General features: G+C 41.4%; 1 protein-coding gene across 7 annotated transcripts in view; it reads left to right on the top strand.

Moving 5' to 3' along the window:
- Window positions 1–19,693, top strand: part of RABGAP1L (RAB GTPase activating protein 1 like) — a 260,444-nt gene that overhangs the window by 167,766 nt on the left and 72,985 nt on the right. For 5 of the 7 annotated variants that reach the window (XM_056497048.1, XM_056497050.1, XM_056497049.1 and 2 more), the window contains one exon: window positions 605–646. In XM_056497048.1, the coding sequence (XP_056353023.1) occupies window positions 605–646 (42 nt within the window). Of the gene's footprint in view, window positions 1–604; window positions 647–14,412; window positions 15,266–19,693 lie in introns of those variants that run through there. The other 2 variants (XM_056497054.1, XM_056497057.1) reach the window with 2 other exon arrangements.

Genomic DNA, 19,693 nt, shown 5'->3' with positions numbered 1-19,693 from the left:
TAAATATGTATTGTCCTTGTATTTCTTACTCGAATGCATTTCTCTACATTTGTATTTCCAGCTTTTGCAAACCAGCAAGCAACTACTGGATACAATGGCAGCTTGTTTAGCTTTGAAATAGTTTTTACTTTTGGCTAAACACAACAAAAAATTTGTCTTGTGGGGTTGTCTTTGTTCTGTTTTGTGTTTTTCTTACAGTTTGAGTATGAAAGATTGTACCTGATATATCATAGCTAAGCTTGGTTACTTGACAGAAATCCTATCACCTAGAATATTTTTTACATTTTGTTGATGCCCTGCACATGACAATATCCTGCACTGTTCATGAAAACCAGCATTGCCAGGCATTGAAACAATGGGAGAGACAGCCTATCACTTCCATAGCACCTGAGTCACTGAAGTTTCCCAAAGTTCCAATAAGCCGTCATGTTCCCCCAGCCTGGGACTTTGGAAAACTGCCTTGAGGCTTTAATGAGGAACTTCGAAGTGTAGCAGGAAAAGGGAAGCATTCCCTAGGGATTAAGTTTTGATGACAGATAATGATACGTATGAAAAGAGGTTTGAATGCTAGGACTCATTGAAGTTTCTTTCTTCTTATTTTCAGGGTATGAACATAATCTTCCATGTGGCTTTGGCTCTTTTAAAGGTAAGTAAATTTTTTAACATTTACTTTGTTTTTTTAAACTAAAATACCAATTATCGTAATATTGTGTCTAAAGGAACAATAATAGTGGGACCTCTGAAAAAGGGAATTAAGAAGAAATATCCATTTGGGTAGAAATGTTTTCAAAATTGTATTTATGATAGATATATTTTATTAAACTTAATCATATCATAAAGCTTGTGGGACAAGGGATGCAGTCTAAAGATTTAAATGTCTCATGTAATTACTGAAGAAAACAATTCAGATTCATTTCACAGCGTATTTTGTGTCTGGGTTCTTTTTTATAAGATGTGATTGACTGGTACCAAATGTATTTGTGATGTTGAGAGAGGAATAGAAATCTTCTCTAATACAGGGAACTTCTGTCTTTGGCCTGGACGCAAAATTTACCTGAACAAATAAACCTGTAGGTAAAGCACTGGCTGCAGTGAGATGAGCTCAGAGTTAACATACCCTGACCTCCATGAGTTGGCTCTAGTTCAAATCCAGCCCACATGTGAGCACATTGTATGGAATTTGAAATGCCACCTTTGAGTTCAAATATTCCCAGAAATAACTCAGGCTGAAGCTCAGAGTAGAACAACCTGTCACTCCTAACACATCCACCACGTAATGGGGATACAGACTAGAACCACTGGACTGTTGCTGGTGCTCTAGTGGGCTTTCCGTGTGATTTTCCTAGAAGGGGCGAACAACTACTGATTGAGTTATTCAGCAGAGAGTAATTCGCAGAGATTCAGCTTCTATGGCACAAAATCCTATGGCAGAAGTACTCCACACCAGGTATATACATCCACATGCTGCTGCAAACAGAGCAATTTGAAATTTTCAAAGATGTATATTTTCACAGAATCATAGCATCTCCTGAGTTGGAAGAGACCCAAAGGATCATTTTGTCCAACTTGAGGGCAGATGACTTCAGTGAAGTACTGCAGTGTAGGCAGGAGATAGTGCATGTCCTTACAGTGAGGAAATGTCTAAAATAACTTGTGTTTTACTCAGCTGATGTGGAAGATGGGATTGTGACTCTACTTGAGTGCATGTATTTAATGAGGACTCCTATAAACAGGAAATTGGTTCAATATATCTTTCCAGGGAAGTGTTTCTACACAAATCAAAATTTGTAAAAAGGAGGGAGGGAAATGTGTGCTCTTCTCTTCCTGTTTCATGTTTAATTGCTGTTGTGGGGGCTTGTTAATATTCCAGTTTTCAAGGCTAGTATCAATAATGGGAAACCTGGTGGGGTATGGCGTGATAGTGAGGAAAGGAAGAACCCAGCCAACACCCAGTGGGTTTGCTGCTGTCATAGTAGGAACAGGTTCTGTGAAGAGGCAGAGGTACCAACTTACTAAAACTAAATAATGCTAAATACTAAATACTAGCATACTAAAACTAAAGAAGAAAGAAAAGGAAGAGTACTTGCACAGAACTAAAGATGGCTGACAGGGTTTTCAGGGAAGTAAAACTTACTTCACTTCAGTTATGAAGGATCACTTTGGGATCACCTGCTTTACATTTCCTGCTGCTGTAAGAGGGAAGGGTTGAACCAAGGTTAGCAGCAGAACAACCGTTTAGAAAATACAACTTTGGAAAGAATAAATGGGTGTCATACAGCAATTTTTTCCCTGCTGAGTAATTAGTCCAATTTCTTTTAACCACAAGTGTTCAGTCTTTTCATTTTATGTATACCCCATGACATGTTGCTTCTCCAACTGAACGTTTCTATTTGGATATTCCAGAGGAAAATTCAATAATGCAATTTGTCACTCTTACTTATAACTATTTTCTAAGTTTAAGAGTTGAGTTTAATCTTGCTTGTAGCAATTACAGCAGTTCTTGCATGTGTATTCCGTAGCTGCCTGTTCTAGTAATAATAGTCACTAAATGAATTGTAAAGGAGGTTTTTTCCTGGGAAAGTATTTCTATAATACAGCCAAAAACAAGTACAAAGAAAATCAAGGTAAAAAAGATAAGATTCTAAGTCAGAAACACTCACCTAAGAGCACAGTTCCACAGTGACATGGAGGTGGATCTGGTGCTCCATACAATTGGATTAGCATTATAATTTGCTTTCAGCAAAAATTGCTCTTCTGTTAGGGAAGAGAATATTTGAGAGCAGAAGTAACTTTTTTCCTATTCAAATGTTTTCATAATCTCTCCTAATCATTAGAAGCAAAATGGTTTATTGTACTGCTCTTTTCAAGTTATAGAACCTGAGTATTCTGCAGGAAAACTACCTTAAAAACTGTGTTTCAAAGCTGTCACTTGTCTCTGATTTTGGAGTGAATGAAAACAACACCTAAGGATTTGTTCTTTTTTAAAACAGAGCAATTATTCTCTCATCCAGAACCTCTTGAATTATTTTAAATTTGGATAAGGGAGTCCTTCATCAGTGGAATACTGGAGCCTTTATTGTGTAAATGCCATTTTCCTTGTTTCTAGTGAAGTGTGTGCATCCAAATCCCTCACTAAATAGCAGCGGAAGAAAAGCTTTTATCTGGAACTCTCCTGTACTTAGTGCTGTGTCTCACAGTTCCAGCAGCTAGTGCTCACAGTGAATGCTTGTTAGTTTGGAAATGACAGCACTACTTCTGTGACCAATTGCCTGAGACATCTTGGTACAGTCATCCTTGGAAAATAAACATTTAAGACACACAGGAATCCTCTTTCCTTCTCCCACATTCTAAGTATGCTTGTAGCAATGAATAGCTAGAGGATTAAAGCTCTTGAGCTGTGAAAGCCATAGTTTGGGCATTAATCTGATTTCTTATTAAAGGAAAACATGGAGTTTTTTCTGTGGCATCCTAATATTGTGCTTCACGGCGTGCTCAGGGTCCCCAGCTGCTGGCACTGTTTTTACGCTAGGAGTCATTGACTTGCCTCGTGTAGGGACTGCATCTGAATTACTTTTCAGGAACCTGAGGTAGTAGAAATCCTAACTCCTCTAATTTGGCGAGCAGTGGAAAATGCAGTGAAGCACTGGTGTGGGAAGAAAACCCCAATGTGGAAGAAGACAGCATAAAAATCTGTGGTTTAAAACAACCCAACAAACATCATTGATATTTTCATTTTAAAAATCCCAATTAAGACAATTAATGAGAATGACAGAGGAAAATATACCCTTCCAGTGCCAGCACATGTCCTAATCCCAGGTGTAATCAGCTAGTTTTCTTTGCTGGAAATTAAAAGCATTAAAATTCTCATGTATGCTAAGAAAAAGAAATAAATTGTGAGCTTTCTTTCCTATTGTAGTATTTCACAGAATCATAGAATGTCCTGAGCTGGAAGGGATCCCCAAGAGTCATCAAAGTCCAACTCCTGGCCCTGCACAGACACCCCAACAATGCCTGTGCATCCCTGGGAGCATTGTCCAAACCCTCCTGGAGCTCCGGCAGCCTTGGGGCCATGCCCATTCCCTGGGAGCCTGGCCAGTGCCCACCACTCTCTGGGGAAGAACCTTTTCCTGACATCCAACCTAATCTTCCTGTTACAGATAATAAAGAGATTCAATCAAATTAAATACAATTTAAATAAGAGATCATTTATTTTGTGACTGAGATATGGTTCACAACAGCCACAATCACAAAGGACGACGCTGAGCCAGGATCAGCGCTAGGTGGACACGCTCTGATCTGAACTCCACTGCTTTGGATCCTTCAATGTTCGCAAAACCGCCTTGGTCAGTCCAGTTTTTATACAGTTTTTCCTAGCCTGGAGCAGAGGTCTTTGTTTCTTTTCATGGTTCCACATATTCATGTGGTTTTCTCTGCGTTGGACAAAACCAAGATGGATTCTGATGAGGGCAGGTCTTGGTTTATGGGAAGCCCGTATTGAGATGCATCTTTCCTGATGGCTCTGGTTATCTTAATCATGGGAACTTGTCGGGCGCTCATTGCTTGGATGTTTCCTATGAAGCAATCTGTGTCCCTTTGTCCGCGTTTTTTTTTTTTTTTTATTTCCAAGCTTTTTATTATTTTATTCATACAAACATTACTTATTCTACATAAATTTACAAACTTACACGAATTACATCATATCATATATTACACTCCCCTGACCCAGCTGCAACTGTTCCCTTGAGTCCTGTCACTAGTCACCAGAGGGATTTCACTGATTAATTCTTAAATCTTGTTTGTGATCTTAGAACTTGGCAAAACTAGCTAAAGGAAAACTTAATTTTGGAATTAGCAAACTGAGACAAAAATTAAAATACATGATTGCGTAGAATTCAGGCTCTAGATTCAGTACTGTTGTGACTGCTAATTCTTGAAAAGACAGGGAAGAGCACGTGGTCACTGGAAAAGAGTGAGCCAGAGGTGTTAAAAATCGGTCCATGTCCAAGCCTTTCTTTTTTAGGGTTCATCTACTCAGGGAGAGTAAGATCCTCATCACTTATGTTCAACATTTGACTTACTGAGTTTTAATGTGTGACTGTTAAAAAATGTGTTGCTCAATGGTAGAGGAAAGCCATAGTTATGACCAGGAAGGTTTATAATACTGAAAAGAAAATGGGTAGAATATAGTGAGAAATGTTTTTGTTACTGCTTGTGTTTTCTAGCCAGTGCTTTTTTATCTTCAGAGATTTATTTTGATTCTTGTAATATCTTAAACCCAGTACTTCTCTACATCCTTCCTTGAACTCAGCTCAAGGTGAGTGGCATTTCTAATAGGGCTTGTGAGTTCTGACACTCCTCTCTGCATGTGATCAGAAGATACCTGAGTATTACACAAACATGACAGTTGCGTTTCTTGGTTATTTCTGCTGGCACCTTTCAGTATCAAAGCTCTTTGTGTCAGTCAGTGTCCCAGACATCAGGAAGCAGTATCCCAATTACAATGGCAGGGATGGTGGCTGTAGATTTTAAGAGAAAATGTGTCAAAATTACCTTGGATAGGGAGGGTAATTTATTACCTTAATTTCATTCTGTGTCTGGACTGAAAAGGACCTCCTGGGCTGAAGAACTGCTTCTCTGCTCTGTTGTGCTATTATGTGACATGACATCTATTTCAGAACCTGTGCCAGTGGCTTTCAGAATTGCTGTTAGAAGGCCATTTCTCTTAGTCCTGATTAAATTTATTTAGTATTTAAAACTACCATTTGACCCTCATCTACTCTTACATCAGCATTGTCCTTCAACTTAAACAGTCCCCTTCCAGCACCACTCATGCTTGTTTTTATCACCTTGAAGTATTTGTAGATACCATTCACATGGTTTATTAAATAAACCAATATTCTGAGTGTTGTTGAGCTACAGAGCATCTTAGCCATTCTCTTCTACATCACCTCCAGTGGTGACTGGATCTTTAAGAGAGGTCACATTGTGTTTTCTGTTTTCATATTTCTAAAGTATCTGTTTGTTTTGACAACTCTGAGGACTGTGTTGTGCTCTTATGTTTGTATGAAATATTATTCCTGACTAACCAGAGGGTTCCACAGATACTATTTCCCCACCTTAGATCGGAATTTGTGTAAGAGCACAGATAAAATTATGCTGTACTTTTGTATACATTTATATTTCAGTTCTTAAGGAATACAGAATCTGTTGTAGGTTTTCTTTTTTCACTTCGTCTTTCTTGGGCAGACATCTGACCTAACCCCTCTATGCTGGTTTTGTACATTTGACATTTGGTAATGAGGGAAGAAGCCATCCACAGCAATGATTTTTCTGAGAGGAGCTGCTAAGAGCTTCCTCCATGTCTGACAAAAACCAGTTGGTGATTATTTTTGAGAACTGACAACCTGTTAAACCACTGAGAAAGCTGAACACACCTCTATGAACACACATGTCAAAAAACGAACAAGCCTGGGAAGAAGCTCTCTCGATTTCTGGCCTTTGAAGAGAGAAGCTCTTCCCTCCGGTGGCCAGGTGGGGGAGGTGAGGACACAGGCCCCAGCAGATGCTGAGCCAGGCCATGGCTGCTAACATCTCGCCATTGAGCCCTGCCCACTGCTGGCCCAGGCCGAGCCAGGGTCCACTAGGCCCTGGGAGAAGCTATGGGCTGGGCCAGGCCTGCTCCGCCAGGGGCTGGGCTAGGCCCCAGCAGCTGCTAGGCGGGGGGATGGATGGCCATCAGCCCCGTGGCTAGGACTGAGCACAGCAAAAGCCAGAAAATACTGCCCTTTTGGCCGGGCCCTTTGAAGATCCTAGCCTTCCCCCCAAGCATGGCCCTCGAAGAATTGTCCCCTTAAAACAGCCACCCGGCAGGGATCACATGACTCTCTGCAGGCCTCAGGCAAGATATTAAGTCTTTCGGTGCACAGATGAGATTTGCAAACCTTCAGTCTTCTCTAGAGTGAGAGAAAAGGACAGAGTGAAGACACAGAGAAAAAAACACGAAGACAGTGAAAACGTGAAGTCAGTGAAGCAGAAGTCAGATCCCAGATGGGAGGGATTGCAGAGATGCCTCACTCTTGGGCTGAAATCCTCTTGTGAGGCTGTGGAGAAGTAATTGATACATCAGACTCTTTTTCCTTGTAACTCGTTGAAAAGCGGTGGGGGGGGATGCAGCATTCAAATTGTAGACATGAGCAAAAGCACTCATGCTGAGCAAGCAGATATTGTAGTAGCTGTGATTCCATGAGAAGTTGAACAGAGAGAGATGAGAGTGATGAAGACCCTTTGCCCCAAGGGAAGAAGAAGAGAACCTCTGTTTCCAGAGATGAAGATGATCTCAGAGATAGAGAATCTTTGCTTCTGAGCAGCTCATCCTTAAAAGTGTACCCCATTAGCCAAAGATTGAGCCCTCGAAAACTGTAGGTCGAGGGGAGTGACACAGTGATCCCAGTAATTTCCATTCTCCCAGGTGGCTGATTTGCTGTGACGTCGAAGCCACGAGAGAAGTGCTTCTTGTGGAGAAATCTCCATAGTATGACAAGAGAGATTCCTCTCCCTAAATGAACTGGAAAAAGACTGTTTTAGAGATGGTAAACTGGCTGAGTTGTTCCTGCACGTTGTCAGTGGGAAAGAAAAAAGTGGATGTGGGGGGAGAAGTGTTCTGAAGGTTTTATTCTGATTCTTGCTATTATTTTACTTCTGTTACTAAAGTTTTTCTTTATGCCCTTTAAAATTTGTGTCTGTTTTGCCTTCATCCCAGTCCTATCAGAGCAGGAAATGAGTAAATAATTCTAGTGGGTTCACTGGCAATTTGGCCAGCACTAAATCCACCATATAAATTGGTGTGTTGGCTGGGAAATCTCAAATTGGTGAACTGAAACCACTACAGATTTTGCCCATAAGTTTACCACTTTCACCAGAACCTTAAAATCAGATCCGAAATTTTGTTCTTTGTTAAAGGCACAGTTCAAAGATTTGCATGTGAGAAGTGGAGGTAGTCAGATCAATCATCTGTCTTTGAGCACCTGCTGATCATGGCAAAGTTCTACCCATTCCCTCAGGGATGTGTGGATGGCAGTGGAAACTGAAATGATGCCTGTGACATCGCTTGGGATTGTGCATCCCTGCATCATCTGCTCCTGAAACTATCACTTGCCACAATCTAGCCTGGGACATTAATGTTTTGAAAGTAGTGCTATCTTTTAATGAAATTAAGAAAGAAAAAACAAGGGATTCAAGTCATCACAGCAAATAAGGAAATCAGTTTTATCCCTCATATGAAAGCGAGCAATATAAGAAGCGTAAGTTGAGCAGCCAGCTTCTTCCATATCTTACAGAAATTTTGTATAATCCTACTAGCTAAACTTCTGAAGCCAGTGAAGACTGCACAGGTGCTTGTTTTAGATAGAACTTGCATATTGTCAGTGCAGATAATTTAAAAATGTCAATTGTCTTTGAGTCAGGAATGAAATTGTGGCAATTGTAATTTTTTGAGAGGTGTCAGATGAAAAGTGCACTAAGACTGTAAGTAATGTGACTTAGGCCTTGTGTTTAAGAATTAATGTGGTTGTTTGATTCTTAATCTGTACTTTCTTTGCATTTGCAACGGCTTGAGGAGCCTGGACTGATTTTTAAGTCAGCATTGCTTTAAGCCAGTAATTGACAAGCAGGACTCCTTTCCAGCCAGAACTGAGTTTGATTCTAGGTGAGCTGGTTTAGTCTCCACTCTATAATTGCATTACATTTTCAAAAGGCTCTTCTCAGAAAAAAACCCAGAAATGTCCACATTAGAATCTAAGGCAAAAATACATGTCCTTTATTTTTATACCCCCTTTTTTATATCTTCTTCATGTAGCTGATCCCAAGGTTAGAGCTGACACCTTAGGAAGAGAAGAGGGTCCTCACTCTTTGGAGCTTTTAGAGATCAGAACCATCTGTTCTCTTTTAAGGCCTTCTGCATTGAGCAGAGCAAAAGCAATTCAGGCTTTAAGAGGCTCTCAGATTACTGGTTTTGTATTTCTAGTTTCAAAACTGAAGATGTCCTTAAATTTCAAGTTTTACTGGGCTGAATAATTCTTCCCCCAGACCCACTCCTTCTATGCCAAAAACCTGTCCTGGGTGACTTGTTGGAAATTATCTCTTTAGAAAGTGAAGTCTGTGCCTGAAAATGTCCAGAATCATTCAACTTCCAGACCACTGATTTTCCAGCCTTAATATAACCAACTTCCTTATTTTCACTTAACTTATATTTATATTTGTATTGAACTTTATATTTACTTACTTTAACTTATTTTTAGAAGTCCATGTTTATTTGTGTGTTGAAAATCTATCCTGTGCTGATTAGTTACTCTCTCAGCCCATTTGATCTCCTCCTCACACCTAAAATCAGTTCTATTCCTATTAGGTGAATGTTCACTGTAAGTTTTTAATTTTGAGGGTAGAGACAAACTCTCTTTTCAAATAGAAGACTGATAGCAGAGAAAATAACATGAAATTTGTTGACCTGAATTTCTTTAGCAGCATTGAACCCCAATATAGATACTAATGACTCCTATTATATCATGTATTAGTAATTTCTACATGTTGGAAAGCAAAGATAGTGTTTTCAGGGTTATATGCAGTTCTGATTGAAACAAATTTTTTTTAATTGTTTTTAATATAATTTAAATATAGTGTGTGTATCTCGTGTACCTAGCAAAGCTTATCATTCTTTGGGAACATATTTTCTCCAAGTATGTAATTGAAGTGAATGAAAACATACAAATCATCATTCCATGCCAGAATTGTACTGGCTTGTCTACTCTAGTGTCTCATTGCTGGCAGCAGATACGTGGGAAAGACTTTTAAGAGCAGGACAATAAAACTCTTTTCTTTTGCCTCTAATAATTTATGTCTTGAAAACTGTGAGAAAGAAGTGGTGACTCATGTTTAAGAATTCTGCATTAATTGTTATTTCATGGCGCTTTTTTTGTTGGCTTTTTGGATGTGTGTGAGTAGCCCCAGGGGTCTTTTCAGTTGAATGATTATTTTGTTTGCTTTGGACCTACTACCTGTGACTTACGCTTGAGGTTCCCGCATCAGCAGGCATTTTGGATACTTGGTATCTCTTCACATTCTCCGCAACCCTCAGGACTTTGTAGTCTACATATCCCTCATCATTTTCTGCTTTCCAGGCTTAATAATCCTAGTCTGTTTTTATCTCCTCCTTTGGAGGCTTCTGATTCTCTCTAAATACTTCTCCATCTCCATTATCCCCTTTTTGAAAAGGGAGAACCAGCATAGTGAATGATATTGGAGAAGAATCCCACATGAAGTTACACTGAAGAATATGATGTTCTCTGTTTAGATCTCTGTTCTTTTCCTGATGCATTTTGTTGACCTCCACTGTGCACTGATCTAATATTTTCGTAGGACTCTCCACAGTTGAGTCCCAAGATCTGTTTCTGAGTAGCAATTGCCACCTCACAGTCTATCGTTTATGTGGAAACTTGCTGCTGTTCTCTGTATGCATCAATTTAGATCTGTCTGCATTGACTTTCCTTGGCTGTTCTTCTGCTGAGTCCCTCAGTCTTTTATGGCCCTTCTGCAATTCTTTATTGCAACCTTTGTCTTTAAATCCCTGAATAATTTAGAAGAATCTGCAGACACTGTCATCTCACTGTCATCTTCACCTTTCCAAGCTGTTTAAGAACAGCCCAACCAGCATGGATCATTGCTGAGACCTGCTACAGAAATCAGTTGGTTTAATATGTTCTCTCTAGTAATGATCAAGATGTAGCCTTTGCTAAATCCAGATTACACAGCTGTAATTAGCCATGAAGAACAGAAAGGACAAAGTAATTTCTGATAAGTGGTTAAGTTCTTACTGTGGCCATTATGTCATTTATGTGGATTTTCAGAGCTATTCTGGTGCTGAATGTCTTATCGTTTTACAGGAGCAGACTGGTGTCTCAGTTTGAAAGACAGGTGTTTTCTAGGGAAGGCAGAAACCTCCCCTGGATTGGAGAATGTAAACCCCCTGCCTCCAGTTATTATGATTTTGAAATTAAGGGGCTCTCAGGCAAAGATATGAGGATAGGAGTAACAGTTCTTTACTAATATGTGTAACAAGGCAAACAAAACAGCAGCAGCTATGGAATTAATAACAAACAGAACAGAAACCTAGTAACACTCCCTTCGGCCGCAGGCACGTTCCCCTTTGGTGCAGTTCTTGTCACAGCCGGCAGGGAGCGCTGGCAGGCTCCCGGTGAGCAGGGTAGGTGCGGTGTTTCCCTCGAGGCTGCAGGGGGCGCTGTGATGCGAGCTCGGAGAGCACGTGGTGATGGCGGCTGTGTCCGAGACGGGAAGGGATGGAAAAGAGAGGCTTTGCTTCACAAACCCTGGAGTAGTGTCAGTCCTGGTGCTCCTGCAGGACTCTCAGAAGCAGTAAACTGAAATGGCAGGATGACCCAGCAGGGCAGGGGGTGTGGGGTCCAGCAGCAGAAGAAGAGGCAGCTCCTGGCTGGGTTCTGGTGGTGGTAGCAGTGACCCTCCTTTTCCGAAGCCAAGAGTGACCAGCTGCCCACACTATCCTTTTACCTTCTTCTAATCTCGCAGTGTCTCTGTCCCTCGGAGAGAAACTCCCAAAAACCGGGGGAGTTCTCCTCCCCTGTCTCAAGTACTTAGCCATTCAGTACTTCGTAGCAAGTCAATGGGAAAAATTCCACAGGTAACAAGGAGAAGAAAACTCCACTCCTAACAACTTGAAAGTTAACTTCTTCTTTTTTCTTCCCATCTTAGTCTATTTAGCTTTTCAAAGTAAGTCATTTTTGCCACTAAAATACAGAGATTTAATATTTTAAAATACAGAGATTTATAAAGGACTGCCCATCAAGATCCTTGGTATCTTGGTACAAAATATAGATAATTTCAAGTCATATTCTATATAGTTTTATTTACTTTGAGATTATTTTGGCATTAGTTTCTTCTGAGTTCAGTGGGCCCCAGCTCTGTAAGTCTGAGCAGCTCTGAACTGCATCAGAGCCGTGTGAGTGAGCGGTCATTTCATGGATAGGAAGGCCAGAAACAGAACTTACCTGCACTTAAAGACCAGATAGTCCATGAGATGGAAGTCAAAGCACAAGTAATGTGTGTTTATCCTCAGACATCTTAATTACTGCCTCAGTTATTACCTTTTGCCTATTTTTAGTTTTTAAATTCACTTCAGTCAGGCCCTTCTGAAGAATTTGACACACTATCCAATGTTATACATGAAGAAAAATCACAATTCCTGGTCACATGGGGATAAAAATAAGATGTAGTGTTCAGTGAGGATATGGAAATTAATAAGAAATAAAAATCTAAATGATGGTGCACTGTTACACTGTTTGAAAAGAGTTGCTGAAAAACATGGAACAATGGATTTCAGCTGATAAAATTAAGGAGATTTTTTTGGTCAAGCCTTGGAAACCTCTTCTTAAAAAAAAAAAACCTCAGACCTGATGTAAATACAATATGTAAAAAATATAATGATGGTAGTAGACTACATCTCTTGGGAAGTAATCCTGCAGGTCATTTTCTTCATTTTCAAAAATTTGCACCTCATTTATAACCTGAATTCCTCTGGTTTTAATCTCTAACCATTGGATCCTATTACAAATTTTTAGACTTACAGACTTTATTTAATCATCAGTTAATTCCATTTTTCATAAGCCCAGACCTTACCCAGAATGAACCAAACCTGAATTTCTATGAGAATCAGAGCTATTAGCTAATTAAAGTTTGACTTACAATTAAGAATTAAAGGTTTTTTACACTACTAGTGCTCTGAGTTCCCCATCCTATTGCCTGTTTTGGTGTTGGGTCATTGGTGACTCTGTGCCTGATCAGTTCTGTAACTTCTTTCCCAACATTCACACTTACAGTACTCTTATTTTTCTTCCTTTTTAATGTTTTAAGCAAGAGAAGTAGGACCTGATGTTTCTAGAATATCACGCTTACCAGCATGTGTTTAAAATAGAATTCAGAAATAAGCAAAGCTGCTTCCTTTCCTTCAAACCCCTTCCCTACAAACATGCAGTCTGGTGGTGTAACCTGTGGTGGGTTGGGCACTGTGGTGTTACCTGTGTGCAGAATCACAGACTCAATAATAAACCAAAATCTCTGGAACTGCATGCGGATGGAGTTTGGAAGGAATGGCAGAGTTCCCATCACAATCCTGACTACAGCTTTAAACTGGAAATGTGTGTTGGTTGTGGCTTCTTTGTCCTGAAGAGAGTCATGGCTTCTGTCCACAAGGCGCTCAGTGAATACCTTAATCTCAGCCTGGCAGAATTGCAGTACCCTTTGCAGATTTTCATCTTCAAAACACTGGTTTGAAACCTGAGCTTTCAGGACACCATCTGTTCTGAACAGCCTGTTCACTACTGCACATCTGCAAGTGCTTTAGCTGAGTCAATCCTGTGTCATCATCCTTGAGGCCTCCATTGGCATTTTCTGTTGCCTTTGACCTCTGACTTCTGCTTTAACACTTTTCCCAACTCCTTCATGTGTCACCTCAAGCCAACATGTTGATGATTTCCATATTTTAGTTACTCATTAACATGATTATTCTTTTAAATCAGTGACCCCATCTTACGGATATTTACCTTGTATTAGTATTTTGAGTAAATATGTTTTTTCTTGATATGGTAGAAAAACTATTTTTAGAGCTTAAATATACAGTTACAGAAGTGTTTGCCAATGTGGTTTAGAGCTACTCACAGTACTTTAAATTATGACCTTTATGTTAGAAAGGTGGAATATTTCTGTCTGTTCTAGTTGGAAATGGGTGTTGTTATGTTACATATCCCATTTTATGTTGAGGCTGATCAAAAACGAAGGAGCGTAAAAACATGCTTTCTAAAATCCAGACCTGTGAGATGGAGCAGTACCTGCTGAGCTGCCTTTAGCAGACGGCAGAGGCACGTGGGCTGTTTTCTTCGCAGGGTGATGGACGGGCGATTCCAGGTGTGACATCATTGCATTCTTGTTACAAATGTGCAGTAGTGTTCTAGAATCCATTCAAACGCATGTGCTGACATCATTCCCTCTATGCCCGTCGTCTCTAGATTTAGAAACGCCTCCTGAGAGCACAGCGCTGGCAATGGTCGATTTTTAAAGTATTTAATTTCATCCAGCACGAGCTATGTAGAGACGGGCTATGGCTTCCTGGGCTCTTCGAGCCGTGCGCTGCTGCTCACCGGCTATGCATCCCAAGAGCCTGACCCCTCTCCGGTCACCATTGGCGAGGCGAGGGGTGCCCTGCCCCGCCTACACCGTATCTGTGTTTCATCATTCAGAAGCAGACTGCATGTACAAGTAATTATATCGGCTGGGAGGCCGATCCCTCCCCGCTATGGAGCATAAAAGGATGCAGCTGATGTGCTGTAAACTGGGATTCAACAGCCAAACCCCAGCAGAGAACTGATGGAGGGCGGTGGGTGGGAGCCCGGCTGTCCACGCTCACCATTGGTTTTTTATTACGGCATTCTCCCCGAGAGGCTCCTGGTGCCCAGGCACCCCCTCCCCCTCCTCCTCCTCTTTCCCCTCCTCCTCCTTCTGCTCCCAGCCCCCTCTTTCCCACCCCTTCATGTCTGATGCTCAGCGAGCGGCAGCGCTGGTCACGGAGCAGGGATTGCAATGAGCTCATCCTTTTCTCTGTGCAGCCTCCCAGCTGCCCGGGCTCTGCTGCCCTTCTTGCTGCCGCTCCCGGCTCCCACACACCCGTACGGGAACTGAACCCTCACAGCTCGCCCTTGCTCTGCTCGCATCCCAGCTTCCCTGTGCTCATTCTCTGCCATTTTCCTGCTTTTTATGTATATTTTTAGATCCATGTTTTCTCTGGTTTGTATTTCAAATCTCCTTCAGACTCTGTCTGAGCCAGCACGGTGGATCATATTTTTCCTTGATTCTTAGCAAAGACGCTTTTCTTCTCCTGAGAGGCTAAAGGGGCGTTGCTGGAGCAGCCATCCAAACCCATTCCAGACACTGGAGGCTGGCTCTCCTAATCTTGCACTTTTGAAAATTGCCATTCAGAAGGCCTGTTCTTCTCACTCTGGATACTTACTACTTACTGCTCATGGAAGAAGGGGTACCTTGCAAAAGCCCGGCTGCCAAGCTCACCCCACCTGCCAAGAAGTCCCAGGACATGCATGAAGAGAGGAGCAAGCTGGTGAATGAATATGCGTGTCGAGTGCTGGAACTTCTGGGCATGGGGCATCGTCTCTTTGTGCCTCGGCTGCTTGCGGTGAGATCACCTTTTCATGAAATTAATTAGTTGGGAATTTGCCATTCTCCCTCCCATCCCTGCCTCTGCCCCCAGGAGGGATGAGAGGGCTCTTATTTTTTCCTCTCAGCTTCTCATAATCTGTCTCCTAAGCACTGAGTCCTTCTTCTTGATGTTAGCTCAGGAAAGCTGGACACTAGTCCTGCTAATGGGGTCCAGTGGCACTCCTTACCTAGCTTGAAGGATCATCAACCAGGGCTAAATAAAAAAAAAAACCCTGTCTTTCCTAAATCCCTGAGTGCTTTTCTTTTCAGTCCTGTAATGATTCCAGATAAGCAGCGTGCTCAGTCACCTTCTAGGTACTGACGCAAAGTGCATTAATGGTCAGCATTAGCGATTTTGTATTTCTGACATCACAGGTTGGCTTTAAAGACTCATCAAAAATCAAGCTGTGTTCATGTGTTTTGGCTTTTGCTATTTCTGTGTTTGGTTTTGGAAAGGCTGTGGACGTATGTAAAAAAGTTGAAAATACTTGTGTATAATGATTTGGGAAGTAAATTGTTAAGGGTGTTTTCATCCATTATGGCAAATGCTGTATGTGTGGGTGGTGCCTGCACTTAGTGTGCCATGTTATGGCATGGAGAACACGCTTTTATCATTTCTCCTGGTGTACAAAGCAGCCTCAGACCCACAAGAAAGTGGCAAATCTGGGAGTCAGTGCCTAGTGCTGGCTGGGTCTGCTCAGGGTGTCGTAACCACACCTGGCTGCAGCTCAGAGTGTTGCTCTGTCCATGGCCTGGCACACTAGAATGACATTTCTGTGTGATTGTGGGAAGACAGTCCTTTCCTGATCCCCCTCTTTTTCTGTGGTGTCTTTCCTTTATTCCCATACCCATATTGTGGTTATATACAGTGACCTGTCCATTTTTTTCATATTACTGAACCCATCTTGGTGCTCCTCAGGATTCACAGAAATCCATATGCTCTGTATGTTGCAACCTGTTCAATTGTAGCAGTGTGGGTGGTTGGAACAGTCTCCCTGCCTTGAGAATGCCAAATAAAAATGAAAAATTCACAAACTCCTCAATTACTACAGTACAGCTGGATTTGGGGATTTACAGTCACTTGTAGAATTGAGTCTAGTCCGTGATGATGTGTGTTTTGAACTGTTGAGTGTGCTATCATTATTCCAGTTACCTTCCGGTGTAACAAAACACACGTCCTTCTGATGGTTTCTTGGGCAAGGGCTGCCAAATCACCCTGAATTGTGCTGTGATGAGCTCTAAGGAAAGCAGAGACAAAACCATCAAGCTCTTTTTCACTTGACTTAATCAGGCTTTGTATTTGGCCCTCCAGATAGTCTACCAGGCAATTTCACATCTCTATCTTCCAGGCAGTTTGGCTTTGCTATGGGGCATAGTACTGTTTATTAAGGAAGAGTGTGAAAAAGATAAAATAATACAAATAGTGCTTTGTGTTATGTGGAAGACTTGCCTTGTGAAGTCAATGTGATTCCCTGTCAGGTTTTATTGGTTAAATATACCTCTCCTGACATACAGGCCTTTTGACATACATACACCCTTCTCAGAAAGGACAGACTGTGTTCTGGTAATGTGTTAAAAATGAGGAATCTCTGAGGATTGAGAATTTGTACATTAAACAGAACTGAAGATCCTTCAGAACGTCAGTGTTTCCTAAAATTAGGCACTTTTGTGTTTTTTTAATGTGTATAGCTTCTCTCTCTGATGTGGTTTTAGGGGTAAATGCCTGGGATGTGTAGAATATATGTCATTGCAGTGTTATAACACTGCATAAAGGCATAAAAAACCTTTATGCCAGTCTTAGAAAAATTCTGATAACCTCCTCAACCTGAGCACACTTTTGGGCAGGTAGAGCAGCACCAGTTGAACACTTTGGGATGACCCGGGGTGGATGAAGCTGGAAGATTTTCTTACCCACCTGCATCAGTTCTTTATGTGGCAGAATGAACTTTTCCCTGTAAGTTTGAAGCTACATAGAAAGGCAAGGGTGAAGTTCTGAGCAGAGAGATACCACTGAGTGTGCACAAGATCAGTGCCATGTTTGTAGATCACAACTCTCCACTCACAAATCTAGAGATGTTTTATTTTTCTACAGCATTTTTGTACCAGTGTGTTAAAAAATGCATGAATTTTATTTAAGAAAATAAGTGTTTGAAAATATAGCTGGACATAAAGATGCCTGATGCGATGGCCAGAGCTGCATTCACTTTGCCACTATGGCCACGTGGCTGGAGTGGGTTACGCTCTGGGAACAGGAGGCCTTAGATGTGGCTCGAGCTATGGCTCCATGGCCTTTTGGCTGTCAGATTGCATTGGAAGGAGGCGAGGAGGAGGGGGAGGTCTTTTGCATAGGATGAAAAGGATTTATTACTTTGGGGAATCCGCGGGGCAAAAGACAAAGATGGTGAAGGTGCAACAGCTTAAATATGGAGGAGGTTCAAGGGGAAGGTACAAATTCTTAGTACAAATTGGAGAAATTCTGAAGAGGGATAAAGGGTAGGGTTCCCAAAGACATTATCCAATGAGAGAGGTAGGGGGGAAAACTAGGTCACATGGACTAATGAGATGTTGAGTTTTAGGGGATTTCCAAAGGGGAATTCCAAGCAATGGGCTGGCACAAAGCAGGATTGGCAGGTAATTCAGGATAGATTGGTAAGGTGGGTGGGAGGGTATAATTTTGGACTAAACTATTAGCTTGGGCAATAACAGAACATACCATTAACAAGAAACACACTGCAACATCTCCCTGTTTCCTGTTTAAGAAGGATAGTTCTGGTGCTGAAGAGCAGATTCTGTTTGGGTATTCACATTTTTCCACCAGGACTGCTGTGTGGATACTGCTACATGATTGACTTCTTTGGTGGGAGAGATGGTATCTTGGATAGTTTTTAAGAGAACTCTCTTTAGAATAGAAAAGGCAATTAGAATAAGGAACACAACTAAGAAAATTAACAAAATGGTCCTGACAATAGAAGCTAGCTATCCTGTTAATCGCCTTCCTTTAAAGACAGAACTGAGCCAGTCTTCTGTTTCTTGTTTGATGTCGCCAGTATTGTTGCATTTTGTTGATGGAAGCATGGACGCTTTTGCTTTTATATGTTAAGTTAAAGCAACAGAGTCCCTCAGAGTCTTTGCACCCATGGCCACGTGCAAGAAGCAAAAAGTTGATGGCAGCACGATTTCGTAAGGTTGCTTTCCTGGTTATTTCCTCATCATCTAGTAGGCCACTGAGAGCAGCTGATATTAAATTTGCTTGTTTTGCAACCCAACACTCGTTAAGTGGCCCAATTCGCTTAAGAGTTTTTGCTGAAACTACCCAAGGCAAAAAGAGGGAGATAGCAGATCTTTTGAGGTGTGACCAATGAAAAATCTTGGAATCGCAATCTTCATCCAAGCCTTTAAGACTTCGCTTTCGGATGACAGAAACATTCTTTTTGTTTTGCCAATTCATAACTGGGGTTTTTTTGGGAGAAAGCAACGACAGCTGCCCCAAAGTACATGGGCCTCTGAGAAGGCGAGTGGGAATTCCTGCCCGTGCCCGATTACCGCAAATTAAGAAGGTGTCTTTGTCTAACTTTAGGTGATGGTAATTTTCAGTGGAAGCCGTTTTTCTATGTCTGATTGCTTAGCACCAAGCAACTGGAAGCAATGTATTATTTTTTATACTGAATAACTGAAACAAATAGTTCTCTTTTGTATTGTGGCTGATACACAAGCTGAACACAATAAGAGGAAAAGGAGTATCTTAGAATTTCAAACTCTTGGGGTTCTTCCTTAGCTACAGGTAATTTTTTTATCAAATTTCCTCATAAAATAAGAGGGCTTGTTACGGGCATTTTTATGGAGTAAATGTCACTATTAGAGCGAGAAATTTCAACAGGAGTTGAGTGGGGGTGTTGGGAATTGATCTCTGTATGTAGGGGTTTAAAACTTTCTGGGTATTCATTAGATTGAAATGAAATCCCCACCAGTCAGGTTGACAATGGATCAAGTGGCTGACATCGACAGGCACATGTGATCTTGCTTCAAGGCCTGGGCTAGGGTGACCCACACATTTTTTTTCTTGGCTGAGGGATGATCCGCACTTCTGAGGACTTGCACAGCAGAGTCAGGATCCAAATGGCATTTAGAGGCATTCTCTAACTCAGAGAATATTCTAGGATGATTACTGAACAAGATACAGAATGACGTTCTTCTGGGGAGAGGAAATTAGAGACAGGGTAAACATTAATTAAAAACATCTGACATATCATTGGGAAAAGGAAAGTCAGGGACAACTTGGCACAATCGAGTAGGGGATCAGGTTTTCCGGTTCCTTGGCACCGGCACCTGCAGAGGGAAGCCACAGCTACATCTTTGGTGGATTAGCCCAATCATAGTACAGACTTGGGGATGTGTGGTTTGACCC

The sequence above is a fragment of the Oenanthe melanoleuca genome, chromosome 8, assembly GCF_029582105.1.
Source record: "Oenanthe melanoleuca isolate GR-GAL-2019-014 chromosome 8, OMel1.0, whole genome shotgun sequence".
Taxonomy (NCBI): domain Eukaryota; kingdom Metazoa; phylum Chordata; class Aves; order Passeriformes; family Muscicapidae; genus Oenanthe; species Oenanthe melanoleuca.
This window is presented reverse-complemented; position numbering and strand designations above follow the sequence as displayed.